At 46.5% G+C, this 14,048-nt stretch overlaps 1 protein-coding gene across 17 annotated transcripts in view; it reads left to right on the forward strand.

The window, feature by feature from the left end:
• The first annotated feature begins 669 nt into the window (after positions 1-669).
• CACNA1D (calcium voltage-gated channel subunit alpha1 D) overlaps positions 670-14,048 on the forward strand; it is a 319,931-nt gene continuing 306,552 nt past the window's right edge. For 7 of the 17 annotated variants that reach the window (XM_012460733.3, XM_012460739.3, XM_012460738.3 and 4 more), the window contains exons 1-3: positions 868-1,281; positions 3,197-3,506; positions 7,538-7,643. In XM_012460733.3, coding sequence (XP_012316156.2) covers positions 1,215-1,281; positions 3,197-3,506; positions 7,538-7,643 — 483 coding nt within the window. In that variant the 5' untranslated portion in view covers positions 868-1,214. Of the gene's footprint in view, positions 1,282-3,196; positions 3,507-7,537; positions 7,644-14,048 lie in introns of all 17 variants that reach the window. The other 10 variants (XM_012460730.3, XM_012460737.3, XM_012460735.3 and 7 more) reach the window with 3 other exon arrangements.

Raw genomic sequence — 14,048 nt, forward strand, 5'->3', positions numbered from 1 at the left:
AAGGGGGGGCGCCCTGGATTGGCTGTTCCAGCTGCAGGCAGTTACCTGGAGCAGTGAGTGCTCTTTACAGAGCAGAGCCCAGCTCCCCTATACCCGCGCGTCCAGAAAGGACCCGAGGAAAGGAGGGAGCGCCTGCCTGCCCGGCTCCGGAGCTGCGGGGAGCCCGGGCGAGCCTTGAAGAGGGTGCGCAGGGAGACCGCAGCCGCTACCGCCTGCTAGCACCTGTGCTCCCAGGGGGCGGGGCCTCCTCCAGGTGTGCGCAGAGAGAGGGAGGCGCGGAGCCCGGGCCGGCGCGGGAGCTCGAGCGGTCCCCCAGCCCAGAAATGCGCCAGGAGGAGCGCTTCATCCGCACCCTAGCGCCGCGGGAGCCACTGGCACCGCCCGCCTCCTCCGGGGCCCGGGGTTTGAGCGCACCGTGCGGCGCGGAGGGGGTTAACCGGGCAGCCGGCTGCTGGAGCGCGCTTAACCCTTTGGCGCCCGCAGGTCAGCCGGGCCAGGCCGGGGTGAAGGCACCCCGAGTCCCACGCGGCGGCCATCCCGAGCGCGCGGACGGTTCCGGGCAGATCCCCGCGCCGGGCGGCCGACCCTCCGGGGCGCGGCGCGGGCCGTGGGAGGCTCGGGGCGGGCGGGGGGCGGGGGACGGCGGCGGGCGCGCAGCGTCGCCAGGGCGAAGTCGGCGTGCGGCGCGGCGCGGCGGGCGCGGAGCGAGCGGGCGGGCGGGCGCCTCCGTCCCCGGATGTGAGCTCCGGCTGCCCGCGGTCCCGAGCCAGCGGCGGCGCGGGCGGCGGCGGCGGGCACCGGGCACCGCGGCGGGCGGGCGGACGGGCGGGCATGGGGGGCGCGCCGAGCAGCCCCGGCGGCCGGGCCGGCATCACCGCAGCGTCTCTCCGCTAGAGGAGGGGACAAGCCAGTTCTCCTTTGCAGCAAAAAATTACATGTATATATTATTAAGATAATATATACATCGGATTTTATTTTTTTAAAAAGTTTATTTTGCTCCATTTTTGGAATAGAGCTTGGGCGGCGAGCGGTTTTTTTATCAATTATCCTTATTTTCTGTTATTTGTCCTCGTCCCTCCCCACCCCCTGCTGAAGCGAGAATAAGGGCAGGGACCGCGGCTCCTACCTATTGGTGATCCCCTTCCCCATTCCGCCCCCGCCCAACGCCCAGCACAGTGCCCTGCACACAGTAGTCGCTCAATAAATGTTCGTGGATGATGATGATGATGATGATGAAAAAAATGCAGCATCAACGGCAGCAGCAAGCGGACCACGCGAACGGTGAGCAGCCAGAGCCCGGGCACGCGCTGCCAAATCGGATCCTGTCACGGTCTTCCAGCCCCCTTCCCCTTCCCCGCGGGGCCGGGTGGGTTGAGGGCGTTGGAGAGGGTGCTGTCAGCTCGGTGTCGTCTACACAGAGAGGGACATGCGTGACTGCCACTCCGCGCTCTCCTTCAGGCCCTGAATGTCAGAGTTAATTCTGCATTTGTGGGGTGGGGGCGGCCGTGGAGTGTGTGGAGCACTGTGCAGCCGGAGGGGCGGCGAGTCGGGGTGATTTGGGTTCAGTGTCCTCGGGCTCAACTTTCCTTCTGCACCCCCGAGCGATGGCAGGGGGCCGCGAGTCTTCAGCCGGAGCCCCCTTGCCAGCCTCTCCTTGCCTTCCACTCCTCCCCCGCCCCCTCGTTGACTAGGAAGAAGGTCCCTGGTGGCATCCGGAAAATTCTAGGATTGCCCGGTTTCGCCCTCCGCGCCGGTGGGTGAAGTACACCCCTCCCCTCGCGGGGGAGGCCTGGCCTCCGTGTCATCGGGGGAAGGGGCTCGGGTGCATTCCCGCTCCATCGCCGGCTGTGCACACGTCGGTAACCTAGCAATGCCCGGGGAGCGGCTGCCGCTGTGGGGCTCCCCTCCCCAGTCCTGGCCCTGGCACCACGTGCAGCTTCCACGCCGGCCGGGGCTGGGTCGAGGGAGGATGGAGCAGCTCCTGGCCAGCCCTCCCCTTTGGAGACCGCCAGTGCCCCCCAACCCCGGTCGGCTGGAAGCCTTTCCGGGTGAGCGCTCCCCTAGGGAGAAGCTTGGCACGACTTGTCCCCCGTTTCGATTGCCCGCTGCTCACCCGCTTTGCCTCCTTCTCAGGCTTTCAGACCGATGCTTGCTTTGACTCTTTACTTAGCAATAATTGGTTTTGCAAACGCCCATTCTCTACCTTTCTGCCACCTCTCTCACTTTGACTTATGCTTCAGTGAGGAGACTGTGGCGGAAGGCGGCAGGTGCCTGGGAGATCTGCCTGGGAGGTGGCCTGACCCAAAGCTGGTGGGGGCTTTGCATAGGGAGCCTCGTTGGGTTTCTGCCTTGTGTGCACCTGGATGCTAGCCTACACAGAGATAATTCCCTCTTAGGCCTGGAGGCCCCTGGCATAATCCAGCCAGTCTATCCTAGGTCTAGGGGTGCAGGCTGACTGCCTTGCCTGTCTCTCTGGATGCTGGCTTGGCTGATGCTGCTGCAATTTAAAATGCAAAAAAGCCCTAAAGATGTTTTCTGTTTTCGGAAGCCTGTGGAGGAAATGAGTCCCAAGCATCATGAATTTTCATTTGCAGGAAGTGTCAGTGCATAATCTAGATATTTGTTACGGGGTTTTTGGTATTGCCTGGGTGCCTGTGGAAGATCTCCCCCCCCACCCCGTACTGAAACAAAAATGCATTTGTGGCTGTGGAAAGATGTTGGAGTAACACCCTGAAAGTGATTAAGACTATTGAATTATTGGTGCTGCCTTTTTTTTCTTGGTGATAGTGGTAGTTATGTTAGAGAAAAGCTGTTGTACCTATCTGTTAACTCATCAGAGATAGATGGGTTTTAAAAATCAGAGATGTGGATCAAACATGGAAATGACCTCAGTTTTGTCAGAAGAAATGCCCTAAAAGACCCTTTGTGAAGACATGATATGAAGGAGTACTAACTCTGCTGGGTGTGATGCAGCAGTGATCCTGTGTGATTGACACTGAGACCAGAGCTCGTGGACTTTCTTGCCTCTCTAGCTGACTAAACCCCAGCTTGTGAAAAATAGGACATGAGATTCAAAATGGAAACATAGGAATGAATGATTACCCCGGTTATTGATGGGAGACAACCTTTGATTTTTTTCTCCTACACATTGGATCCTCATTAAAAAAAAAATCTTTGTTTTTCTCCTTCTCCCCAGAGGCAAACTATGCAAGAGGCACCAGACTCCCTCTTTCTGGTGAAGGACCAACTTCTCAGCCGAATAGCTCCAAGCAAACTGTCCTGTCTTGGCAAGCTGCAATCGATGCTGCTAGACAGGCCAAGGCTGCCCAAACTATGAGCACCTCTGCACCCCCACCTGTAGGATCTCTCTCCCAAAGAAAACGTCAGCAATACGCCAAGAGCAAAAAACAGGGTAACTCGTCCAACAGCCGACCTGCCCGCGCCCTTTTCTGTTTATCACTCAATAACCCCATCCGAAGAGCCTGCATTAGTATAGTGGAATGGAAGTATCCTTTTTTTGGGGGTAGTCTTTCTCGTTTTCTGTTTTACCATCTGATGTTTTAAAAGGATTTGCTTTCTGAAATGACACAAAGCTGTAGCAGTCTGGAATGCGAGCAACAGAAGTTGTATATAAGGGGTTTCATTGTCTATACCTTCCTGTCTCCTCGGGTTGCAGAGAGGTGGCTGTACGGGTATATTTAGCCCACTGTCTGGGGTGTGTGTAGTAGTAGTTGGGGGAGGGAACGACAGCCTGAAACTTCACAGTGGTAGATAATTAAAATGGGAAACCAAGCTTTGGTCATTGGACATTAGATGGTTAGTTTTAAATTCTGTGTTGTTTTTGGGCAATACCATGCATTGAACCTATTGCAAATAAGGCATACAGATTAGAAAAAAAAAAAAAAAAAAGACTGTATGAGACTCTACTGGAAGGGAATACATTTTTGACCTTTAGTAGAATCTTCTCATTCTGATGTTTGAAATTTGCTTCTGCAACTACAATTAATGCTGAGGTTGCTTCTAGTCTGACATTTGGTGATTCTAATTATTCAGGTAGCTACAAATATGAACACGTGCTTCCTAGGGAGAGATTACTTTTGATTTTTTTTTTTCTGATCAATGTTATAACTTCCTGGAATTTCCTTTTGACAAGTTCTAAGAAAGCATTTGAAACGTGAGCGTGAGGGAGCCAGGGAAGGGAGAGGTTGATGTGTGCCTCTTTTTCCTGAGCCCTTATGAGTTATAGAACAGCCCTCTTAGTGGAGGAATTTGCAGTTGCTGCCTTTATAAAAAATTCTGTCTATGTCCTTGGACTGGAGTTACATATCTGGGTGTCTCCTTTGTATTTTTAAAATTGAACTCCAAATGCCCCAGAATGGTTGTCATGTCCAAGATCTTGGGAAACGATTGTGCTTCAGCCTGCTTAACCCCTTCCCAAATCTGGAGGCCAGCCTCTTCAGAGAAGATTGACTGAGACCTTCTTTCTAAGCAAATGGCTTTTTAATTAGGCAGATGATTCACTGGTCTGGGTAACATGAAGCATTTCCTTTCCCCAGAAGTGTGTTTGGAACTGACAGGGGCCTTAGAGCAATTCCTAACTATAGGAAGGGGTGTGAATATAGGAATTCCCCCCACCAGGCCCAGAAGGATGGAGGGGCCATACCAAAAGGGAAGATGTTGGCAATGAGCTAGAAAGTGGAGCTGAAATCCCCTTATAATTTGAGAATCAAGCTGAGCAGCTATTTGCATGCTCTCTGTCTTAGCTGGCTGTTTTCTCTGCTCATGGACAGGAGTAAAGATGAGGTAACTCTCTAGAAAGGCTTTGGAGAGAGCAGCCAAATGCTAGGGTCGGGTTCGAGGGGTTCTCGTGTGCTTTTTCATTTTGCAACAGATGTCCCATCTCTAGAGTGAGTTGTAGTGTCTCTCACATAGGTGGGGTTGTGTGTGTGCATTTTCTCTTCAAGTTCTCTAGTCTGAGAACCAGGAGGGAGCTCAGTAAGCCAGCATGTGTCCCAGTGTCATTGCTGGAGTCATGGCAGTGGCTGTACCTTGCCAGGAAGATCTTCTCCTCCTTGGATTGGCTTGACATGCCTCTGAGTAAGCAGAGATCTCCTTGTGGGGTCACTAATTTTGTGTAGAATAGGTGGGAGGCCTGATGCTGTTTCTCTTTGTGCACAGTAATGTGTACATTGCAGTTTTTGCGTATAGAGTGAATTCCTGGATCATGCTGCTGTCTCCCTTCTTTCAGTTGCCAGACACATGTGTACAGGAGTTAGGGGATGTGGCTGCCAATTCAGGGAGAAGCCTGTTTACAAATGGGATAGTTTGTAAAATAGATAGATCCTTAAGCAATATATAATTTTTTTTTTAAAAAAGTGACAGTTTCCTTCTAATTTAGGGAGCAGGCTATAGAAATCCTTTCCACCCCAGCCAGCTTTGTCAGGCCCAGTCCGCAGCGGGAGAGCAAGGGTCCTTTGTTTTTACAGACAAGCATGACAGAGTGTCCTGCCCCCTGAGGGAGTGAGGGATAGTCTCCTTATCAGAAGGAATTGTTAAGATCAGACCCATCTATTTTTCTATTGCTCTGTTCTGCTTCACTTGTGAAAATCTTATGGCAGTGACATGGTATCCACTTGTACCTGGAGACTGAAACTGGACCAACATAAAGTAAAAATACAACTTATGTTTAGTCCTCCTGAACATGTTAGTATTTCTCAGAGGTGCTGGTTTATCATTTAGGGATTAGAAAATTGAAAAGGAAGAATGGTAGTGTGAGGGAGGGAAGAGACTATTGTGTTTCTATAGAGAACAACATTGGGGCCCTTGACTTTTTAGATTTCAGTGGGGACCCATGAAAAGGAAAAATGGAAAGGGAATTCTGAAGTCTTCCTAAGGTGGGCTTCTCTGAAAGTTGGATCCCTGGGTGAAAAAGATTTTATAATATTAGATGAGTTAAGAGAACCAGTGTGAATTAAAGCTGATTGGCTTAAAAAAAACCATCAAAATTAGTAAGGGAATAATGTTATTCATTGCCTTTTTCTGATGAGTTATCAAAGCTCTTTGAGGATGGAGGTTTTATGAAACTCAAGATCTCTGCAGAGGCTGGGCACGGGGCTCATGCTTGTAATTCCAGCATTTTGGGAGGTTAAGGTGAGCAGATTGCTTGAGTCCAGGAGTTCAAGACCAGCCTGGGCAACATGACAAAACCTCTATCTCTACTAAAAAAAAAAAAATTAGCCGGCCTGATGGCACATGCCTGTAGTCCCAGCTACTTGGGAGGCTGAGGTGGGAGGATGACTTGAGCCTGGGAAGTGGAGGTTGCAGCAAGCTGAGATTGCACCGAGGCTGACAGTGAGATCCAATTTCAAAAAAAAAAAAAAAAGGTATCTCTAGAGAGGTAAAGGGTATTTGTTTTCTGCAGCATTTTTGGATTTTCCAAAAGAATGTCAGGACAAATGGAGGATAGTTGTGTTTGTATCCTCCAGTTTTATGTATGTTGAGGTATTTGGTTAAACTGTGGCCTTGCCTCTTGTGGGTAAGTGTGTATAGGAGAAGCACTGTCGTAAAATCAAGCCCAGGAATTGCAGATGTGGCTGGTGCTCGCGAAACCTTGTTTTTGGAAAGGCTGAAAACCCAAAGAAGAAAAACAGTCATTTTGGCAGATGTCAAATTTTGTATTGCCGGTTTTGACAATGTCTCTTAATAACACCAGAATGTTTAGGCAAGTATTTCTTGAAGGCTGATCTCACAGTGATTCTTCCAGATAGACTACCGAGATTGAGAATTGTTAAACCCTACTTTTAATGTGTCTGGTGCTGATTTCTTATGGCTTTTTAATTTAATTTGTTTACAAATTGAGCACGGTAACAGCATATTATAAACTGAGCTCCAGTCCAGCTCTAATCTGAAACAGTTATAGCCATCGATTCCTCTAGTAGAGAAAGCAGAGGCAGGAGCTGAAGCCTGGCTCGCTGCTGGTCACGTCTGAGGTATTGGAACATGCCATGAGAAAGTCACAGGTAGAACGAAGAAGGTCCTGGTGACTTGGCCTGGCCCAATCCAGACAGGCGATTTAGGCTGACCCTGCCAAGAATAGCCCCTGAGAAAATGGCTCTAACACATGGAGGCAAGGATCTGCGGAAGAGATTTACGCCATGATGACTTCCCCGTGTCTACCACAGCTGGGAACTTAGTGAGGCCCTTGTCACTTTTAAACCTATAAGAAGCAGAAACCTGGTTCACACAGTGCCCTAATTGAATGTACTTTTAGGTTTCAGTAGACAGTGTGCAGCAGAAGAATGAGTGTAACATGATCCGTGCAACAGAAGGAAAGGACGTTTGATAGGAGAGGTCATTTCATAGGAGGCTCCACTGTGAGATGACCACTGACGATTACTTCTGCAGCAGTCAGCCGAAATATGATTTGTGTATGCCATTTTCATTTTAAAGGTGCTTCCCAAGTGGTGTGATTGGGAGTGTGATGAGGGACATGGTTTGTGTTTCCATAACACATATATACCTTAACAAGATTTTTCAGACCATTTGACATATTTATATTATTGGCTATTTTTGCCAATTGTGTGGCCTTAGCTATTTACATCCCATTCCCTGAAGATGATTCTAATTCAACAAATCATAACTTGGTAAGTGTCCTGAGAGTTCTTGCTGGTCTTGGTATATGGTTATCATTTGCTTCTATACTTAAACTGGCAGCTTGCCTTCTGGGTGGTTGAACTTTACAGCCATGCATGTGGTGCTTCTTGGAGCTTTGCAATAGTGGTGTTTTTGTTTGTTTGTTTTAACCTGTATTCTCAAATTTATACTGAATGAAAGTATTTAAAGTCATGAATCTTTTATAAATAGATATGGGATTGTTATGGAAGAGATTTGTAGCAGATTTTCTCTCCACATAAGTTTTTTGCTACCATTCTTTTCCTGATAATGTTAGATTTTTTTGTTTTGTTTTTTAAATCTAGTGTTCTTGGGAGTGGTGAGTACTTTGGTCAGTTGTTCTGGTAAGTAGAGAATTATCATAGACTTTGTACATGATATTTTATTTTTAGAGAAGTATAATACAACAAAACTAATAATACATAGAGCATAATTTGGAGAATAATATGTATTATTGAATACATGATATGGTATTAACGTTTCTACTCCATGTCCTATGAAATGCCCCCACTTCCTATGAAGTGTCCCGAGATAAAATAATTGTATAGTTAAATAAGTCAGGATGCTTTCATATACTTTGCTGCCTTCTTAAAGATTTATAGTGCACGCTAGCTTAGTAAAAGCTTTGGGAAGTTCTGCAGTTAAAAAACAGGTTTCCTTTTGTTTAACTCAGCTAGTCCCTAAAAGTAATCAGTCATAAATTCTTTAAACATCTTTTTTTTCTTTTGGCAAAAGACTTTAACATCATGGAACTGGTGGTCCATGGAACTTCCTTTGGGAAAGGTTGATATAGTTTAAAAAAAAAAAAAGCACTGAAGAGCACTAGACTGCCACTAGGATCTTGTCCCAGTCACCTGCCAACTAGTTGTATTTGGGGTCATTTTTCATACCTTTCTGCATTGCCATGCAGCTACCAGCAATTGGGAGGATTGGATAAGAAGATTGCTAGGATCGTTTTTACCTCTGACATTCTGCAATCTTTCTTTGATGATTCAGAAGCCATTTCAGGATTTTTCTGGTGCTGCAGCATCCTTCTTGCAAGGATTGGTTCTTTGCAGTCAGAAGCCATGCAGAATGGTAGATGAAGGGGAGCCCATGCCGGATAACAGGAAACTCTATTGTTTTTCTTCTCTTCTCTTAGCTGGTTCCGTTTGTTTTTGGCTTCTCATGTTGAAGCTCTATTTTAGCACGGCTGGATGTTCCTAACTGAGCGAGCGTTGTAAAGGCAAACACGCTAGGCTCTCCCTTGTGTGGGAGAGCTCTGCTGGCTTCTGAAGATAGTGAAATTATGCTCTTGTGAATAAGCCTTAACGATTTATGTACAGGATTTCATGTTACATTTAAAATGTTGTGGCACATTTCAGATGTAATGTGATGTCTATTTGTATTTGGGCTTTGGTAGTTTGATATCTAGAGAATTTTCTAAAAATTTTGGGTATTGTTGCTGAAAATATAACTATAAATGGGAGTTGGAGACCCACATAAACACTGGTAGTATATATTTTTACTATGCCAGAGATCATTGGTGTAACTTTGAACATTTTACATAGCTTTTGATTTGTTTGTAGCCATGTGACATTAGATGATTGTTTTGAAGAAAAAGCAGACTTGGTGGGAAGCCTCCCATCGATGGAGATAGATCATTGTAGTCGAGGCCAGAGATGGTGTTAGCCTTCTTACCAAATTTAACGACGTGGATGGTGACCCAGATTGTTGCTTTTTGTAGCTCAAGAGAACACAATTAAACAAACTTAGAAAATAAATACCTTTCAGAAAGGCAGATTAATTCAGATCAATGGAATAATTAATGTAGCTGCATGTGTAAGCCAATTAATACTCTGAAATTTTCGCAGGGAAATTCAGGGCACTGATATAAGTGCTGTCAGACCATTTGGATTTCTCAGCTAAGAAGTGAGGAAATGAAATACAAGAAATGGATAAATCTCTCTTCTTCCTTTTGCACCCCCTCTCCAGTGAATCCTTTCTTGACAATTCTTAAGCATTGGACTTTTATTTTTTTAAGGGGGATTTGACAGTGTGTTAATTTGGCAGACTTTTCTAAAAGCTAACGTATATTCATTCCTTTGACCTCTTCACATGGTATTCTGAAACTCATGGTGTTCAACTTTGTGTCTTACTTTGACTTGGATGGTCACGTGGCCAGATGAGTTTATACTCTGCTTTACTCTTTAAATACTTCCTTTCCCACTGTGGGAAGGGATGATCTTTGGGATTTTCTTCTGACTTTTAGCAAGGTCCCATGCCATGTTGGTCCTCCCATGAGGGAGCTGGGTTTTTTTGTTTTTTTTTTTTTAATACATTTGACCCAATTTGTACCACAGTGATTGCTCTATTTTTGGGATTGGTTTAGAGGCAGCTAAATGAAGCTTATTTTTCATCTGTAGTAAATACCTTTCATTTAATGTGAATGGTAAAATCAAAGGGCAGAGTCTGAAATGAGTTGGAAAGCTGCCTGTATCTGGAAGCTTCTGGTTTTCTTTGCCTGATAGCTCCATGGGAAAGGTGTGTGTTGAGCAGTTAGAGTGAGATTCAGGGCCAGCTTTATAGGTGATGTTTCTGCCTGTTACCAGTTACCTAGTAAAATTACTACTTTTGTTGGGTAAGTGGCCATCCCCATTGAGCCAATGTGTCTTTGTTCTGGATAGGATGTAACTCAGTTAGTTTTGGGATTTGGAAACTACCTTGGGGGGCAGAAGTTTTCCTAAGGATAGTTTTTGTTCTTTATTTATTTTTTAAAAATATAAACACTCTCAAGTTTTTATGCAGCTTCATTTATGGACTTGCAGGGACTGGTGGAGGCTGAAGTCATGGAAACGGTGCAACTCAGTTCCCACAGTAATATCCCTCCTAGTTCAGACGGCAGCAGTGTTTCCTCAGTTCCACTTATGGAAAGCAAATGTCATTTATTTTATTTTCTTAGCACAGAGGAGGGGAATGCCTCTGTGTCAAGTGTCAGAGTGGGGCTGATTACAATATCATACTTCACTGTGATGAAAAATGCTTTATTTTTTATCATTCAGTTTCTTATAAGCAAACCAACATGGTTGAACAGTTTTGAGTCTGTGTAATCTGTCCCTGGTACTCTCCCTCCCGATGCTACCTCCTAGTTCTCTGGAATGTGGAGCTGCTTAAAATTAAAAATGTCCAGAATGAGGATCTTCATCTGCCAAATCACACCTTCCTTGATCTCTACTGATGGCTGCACTCACCTCTAAGCCATCTCTAAACCAGCACTAAGTACCTGGAGGGCAAGGCCCAGGGCCCATGCCCCTCTATCCCCTTATCTAGCAAAGGGCCTGATATACCAGGTGTTTTTTAAACCAAACCGAAAGTTTCACTGTCTGTGACCCTTTTCTTGCCCCTCTTCTCATCTTGTAGTTGAGCTTATTGGGTTTTAAGCCTGTTGGCATTTTGCCTCTAAAGGCCCACAAGTCCCCTTCCTGTCCATTCATTCCACTGTCAAGTGACTTTTGCTGGAGAAGTGATCCTGAGGCCTCAGTGTCTACCCATTGCCCACTGGGGTAAGGCCAGAGTGTGGCCAGCTTCAGCTTGGTCTGGTCCAGCTTTATTGGGTTTTGTCTCCACTCCTCTCCTTTATAGCTCCACTCATTTGTCCACAGAAGTTCCTAAACACCCCTCCTCCCCCCACTTGTCCACCTCCTGGATTCTTTATTTGAAATGTCTCTTCCTTCATACTGCCCCTTCTTTTTTTTTCAGACAGGGGTCGCCCAGGCTGGCGTGCAGTGGCGTGATCTTGGCTCACTGGTGTGCAGTGGTGCAATCTTGGCTCACTGCAACCTCTGCCTCTGGGGCTTAAACAGTTCTCTTACCTTAACTGCCTGAGTAGCTGGGACTACGGGCACATGCCGCTGCACCTGACTAATTTTTGTATTTTTTGTAGAGATGGGGTTTCACCATCTTGCCCAGGCTGGCCTCAAACTCCTGGACTCCATCGATCCACCCACCTTGGCCTCCCAAAGTGCTAGGATTACAGGTGTGAGCCACGGCGCCCGGCCTCTACTGCCTCTTCTTTATTGTTACTCTCCTTGCAGCTACTCAAGAATAATCTCAGATCATGTTTCTTCCCTGAGGCCTTTCCTGAAACTGATCCAAACAATCTAAACCTCTTTTTGTGGCATTTTGCACATAAAATACCCTATTTTTAAAATTTATATGCACATCTTTATCCTCTCAAGCATCTTCAGAATACAGTTCATAGTGAAGCTTTCTGAATCCCCAGCCATGCCTGATGCAGTGGTAGGGGTATATGGCAGATGGAGATATTGCTGATACGCACCAAACAAATGGCTCTCCCGAGAGAAGCACCTCCATCACTCCTTCCTCTGAGCCGTGTTTTGGATTTTCATGAGTGGCAGGTTCCTCTGTGGATTTCTTGCAGGTCCTTCGCTGGGAATGAGTGGGAAGGTGTACGTGTTATTCCTGAAAAGCTTAAGGTCTGTGGCCCTTCTTGTGTACCTCTGGCTGAAAGAGCCCTCAGTGCTGGCTTTCACAGCTGAGCAGTCTAGGAGATTTTGTGCTCTGGTTCCAGGGATCAGAGTGGCAAGAATGGTGGGACCTGTCTGAGAAGCAGTGCTGGGCTGTGGATGCTTGTCTGTGGGACCAGATGCTTTACAGTGGCCAGGAATGCTGTGGGACAGCCTACTTTGATTGCTTTCTTTCCTCTATGGCTAAGATCTGAGTGTAGTGTTAACTGGACTTAAAAAGCAAGTCCGTTGTATCTGTGTGGTCATGTAGTTCAGCATCACATGGCTTTTGCATCTGATGGTGTGAACCGTTAATACCTGAAACACAATTTCATAAACTGGCTCCTTGGGCTTAGCCTGTATGGTGGGGGTTAGGTCTGTACGCCATTAAGACTACATCTTTGCTTGGTCTTCGTTCTCTTGGAATTGAGCTTTCTTATTTCTGTATGCCTAGGTTCTGTCTATTCTTGGACAGCTCCTATGCTGCTTCTTCTCTTCAGCCTTCTCTGATCCACTCCCCGCCTGCCTTCATCTGAATTCTTGCTTTCCCTCTGAACCCCGCTTTGCTTAGTCCACTCTCCTGTACAGATACCAGCCTCTTTCCCCCGGTTTGTAACTGTTACAGGAAGTGGCTTGGAGTGTGATGGTCTGCCCATGGGCTGTGGGGTCTGACAGCCTGGCTCTTTGGCTGATTAGCGGAGTGACTTTGGATGAAACTAGAATATACGATCCCAGAGGCTGAGACTGCAGTCTGATTTGGGTGTATAGCCTTGTGAACTTAATCCTGTGCCTGGTACACAGGAAGCACATCAGGAAATACACGTCAAATGAGTGAGTAAATAAATGAATGACCATACAAGGGCTCCATGGTATATTCTTGTAGATCATTAGTTAATTATCAACAATGGCTAATGATTAATGTTTGCCTGAGAGGCTGACTTTTTGTCCAGTAGTAATGACATCCCGGGAAACACCTGGCAGAGTTCGTCTTTAATTCAGTATTGTATCTTTCTTTCTTGGCAAATTTAACTCTTTATTAAAGAGAGAAGAAAGACAAGTACTTGCTGCTTTTTGAATCTGTAAGTTATAACCTGGCTTCTGTGTTCAATGTTGTACATGAGCCACATTGCAGATGATTGTATTTGGATGGATGTGTGACTGTCACCTTTCACATAAAAATTGATTGAGCCAGTCATAGTGGTGTGCACCTGTAGTCCCAGCTATGTGGGAGGCTGGGGCAGGAGGCTTGCTTGAGCCCAAGAGTTTGAGACTGTAGGGGACTGTGCTCGAGCCACTGCACTCTAGCCTGGGTGACAGAGCAAGACTTCATATAAAAAAATAAAAAGGAGAGAGAGCCTCAAAATGACCAGAGTAGATGGACTAGATGGACTTGTGTGGTACAACTCTACCCAAAGCTGGTTTCCTAATGATACAATGTAAAACAATCTATGTGCTATACAGATAATGATATCTCTTTTGTTAAGCCTTATGTCATTTTGACAAAGACATTACCTTGATTGAGTGTTGACAGTTTTTCCAAAATAAAATCCAACTCTTAATTGAGATTTGTGGCTGGGCATGGTAGCTCACACCTGTAATCCCAGCACTTTGGGAGGCTGAGGAGGGAGGATTGCTGGAGGCCAGGAGTTCAAGACCCAGACTAGGCAACTTAGTGAGATTCAGTCTCCCAAAAAAAAAAAAAAAAAAAAAAGATTAGCCAGGCATGGTGGTATGCACCTGTGGTCCCAGCTACTCAGGAGGCTGAGGTGGGAGGATTGCTTGTGCCTGGGAGGTCAAGGCTGCAGTGAGCTGTGATTGTGCTACCGCGCTCTGGCCTGAGTGACAGAATGAGACCCTGTCTGAAAAATGAAG

The sequence above is a fragment of the Aotus nancymaae genome, unplaced genomic scaffold (assembly GCF_030222135.1).
Source record: "Aotus nancymaae isolate 86718 unplaced genomic scaffold, 86718_ANA_hifiasm-v0.15.2.pri h1tg000067l, whole genome shotgun sequence".
NCBI classification, from domain to species: domain Eukaryota; kingdom Metazoa; phylum Chordata; class Mammalia; order Primates; family Aotidae; genus Aotus; species Aotus nancymaae.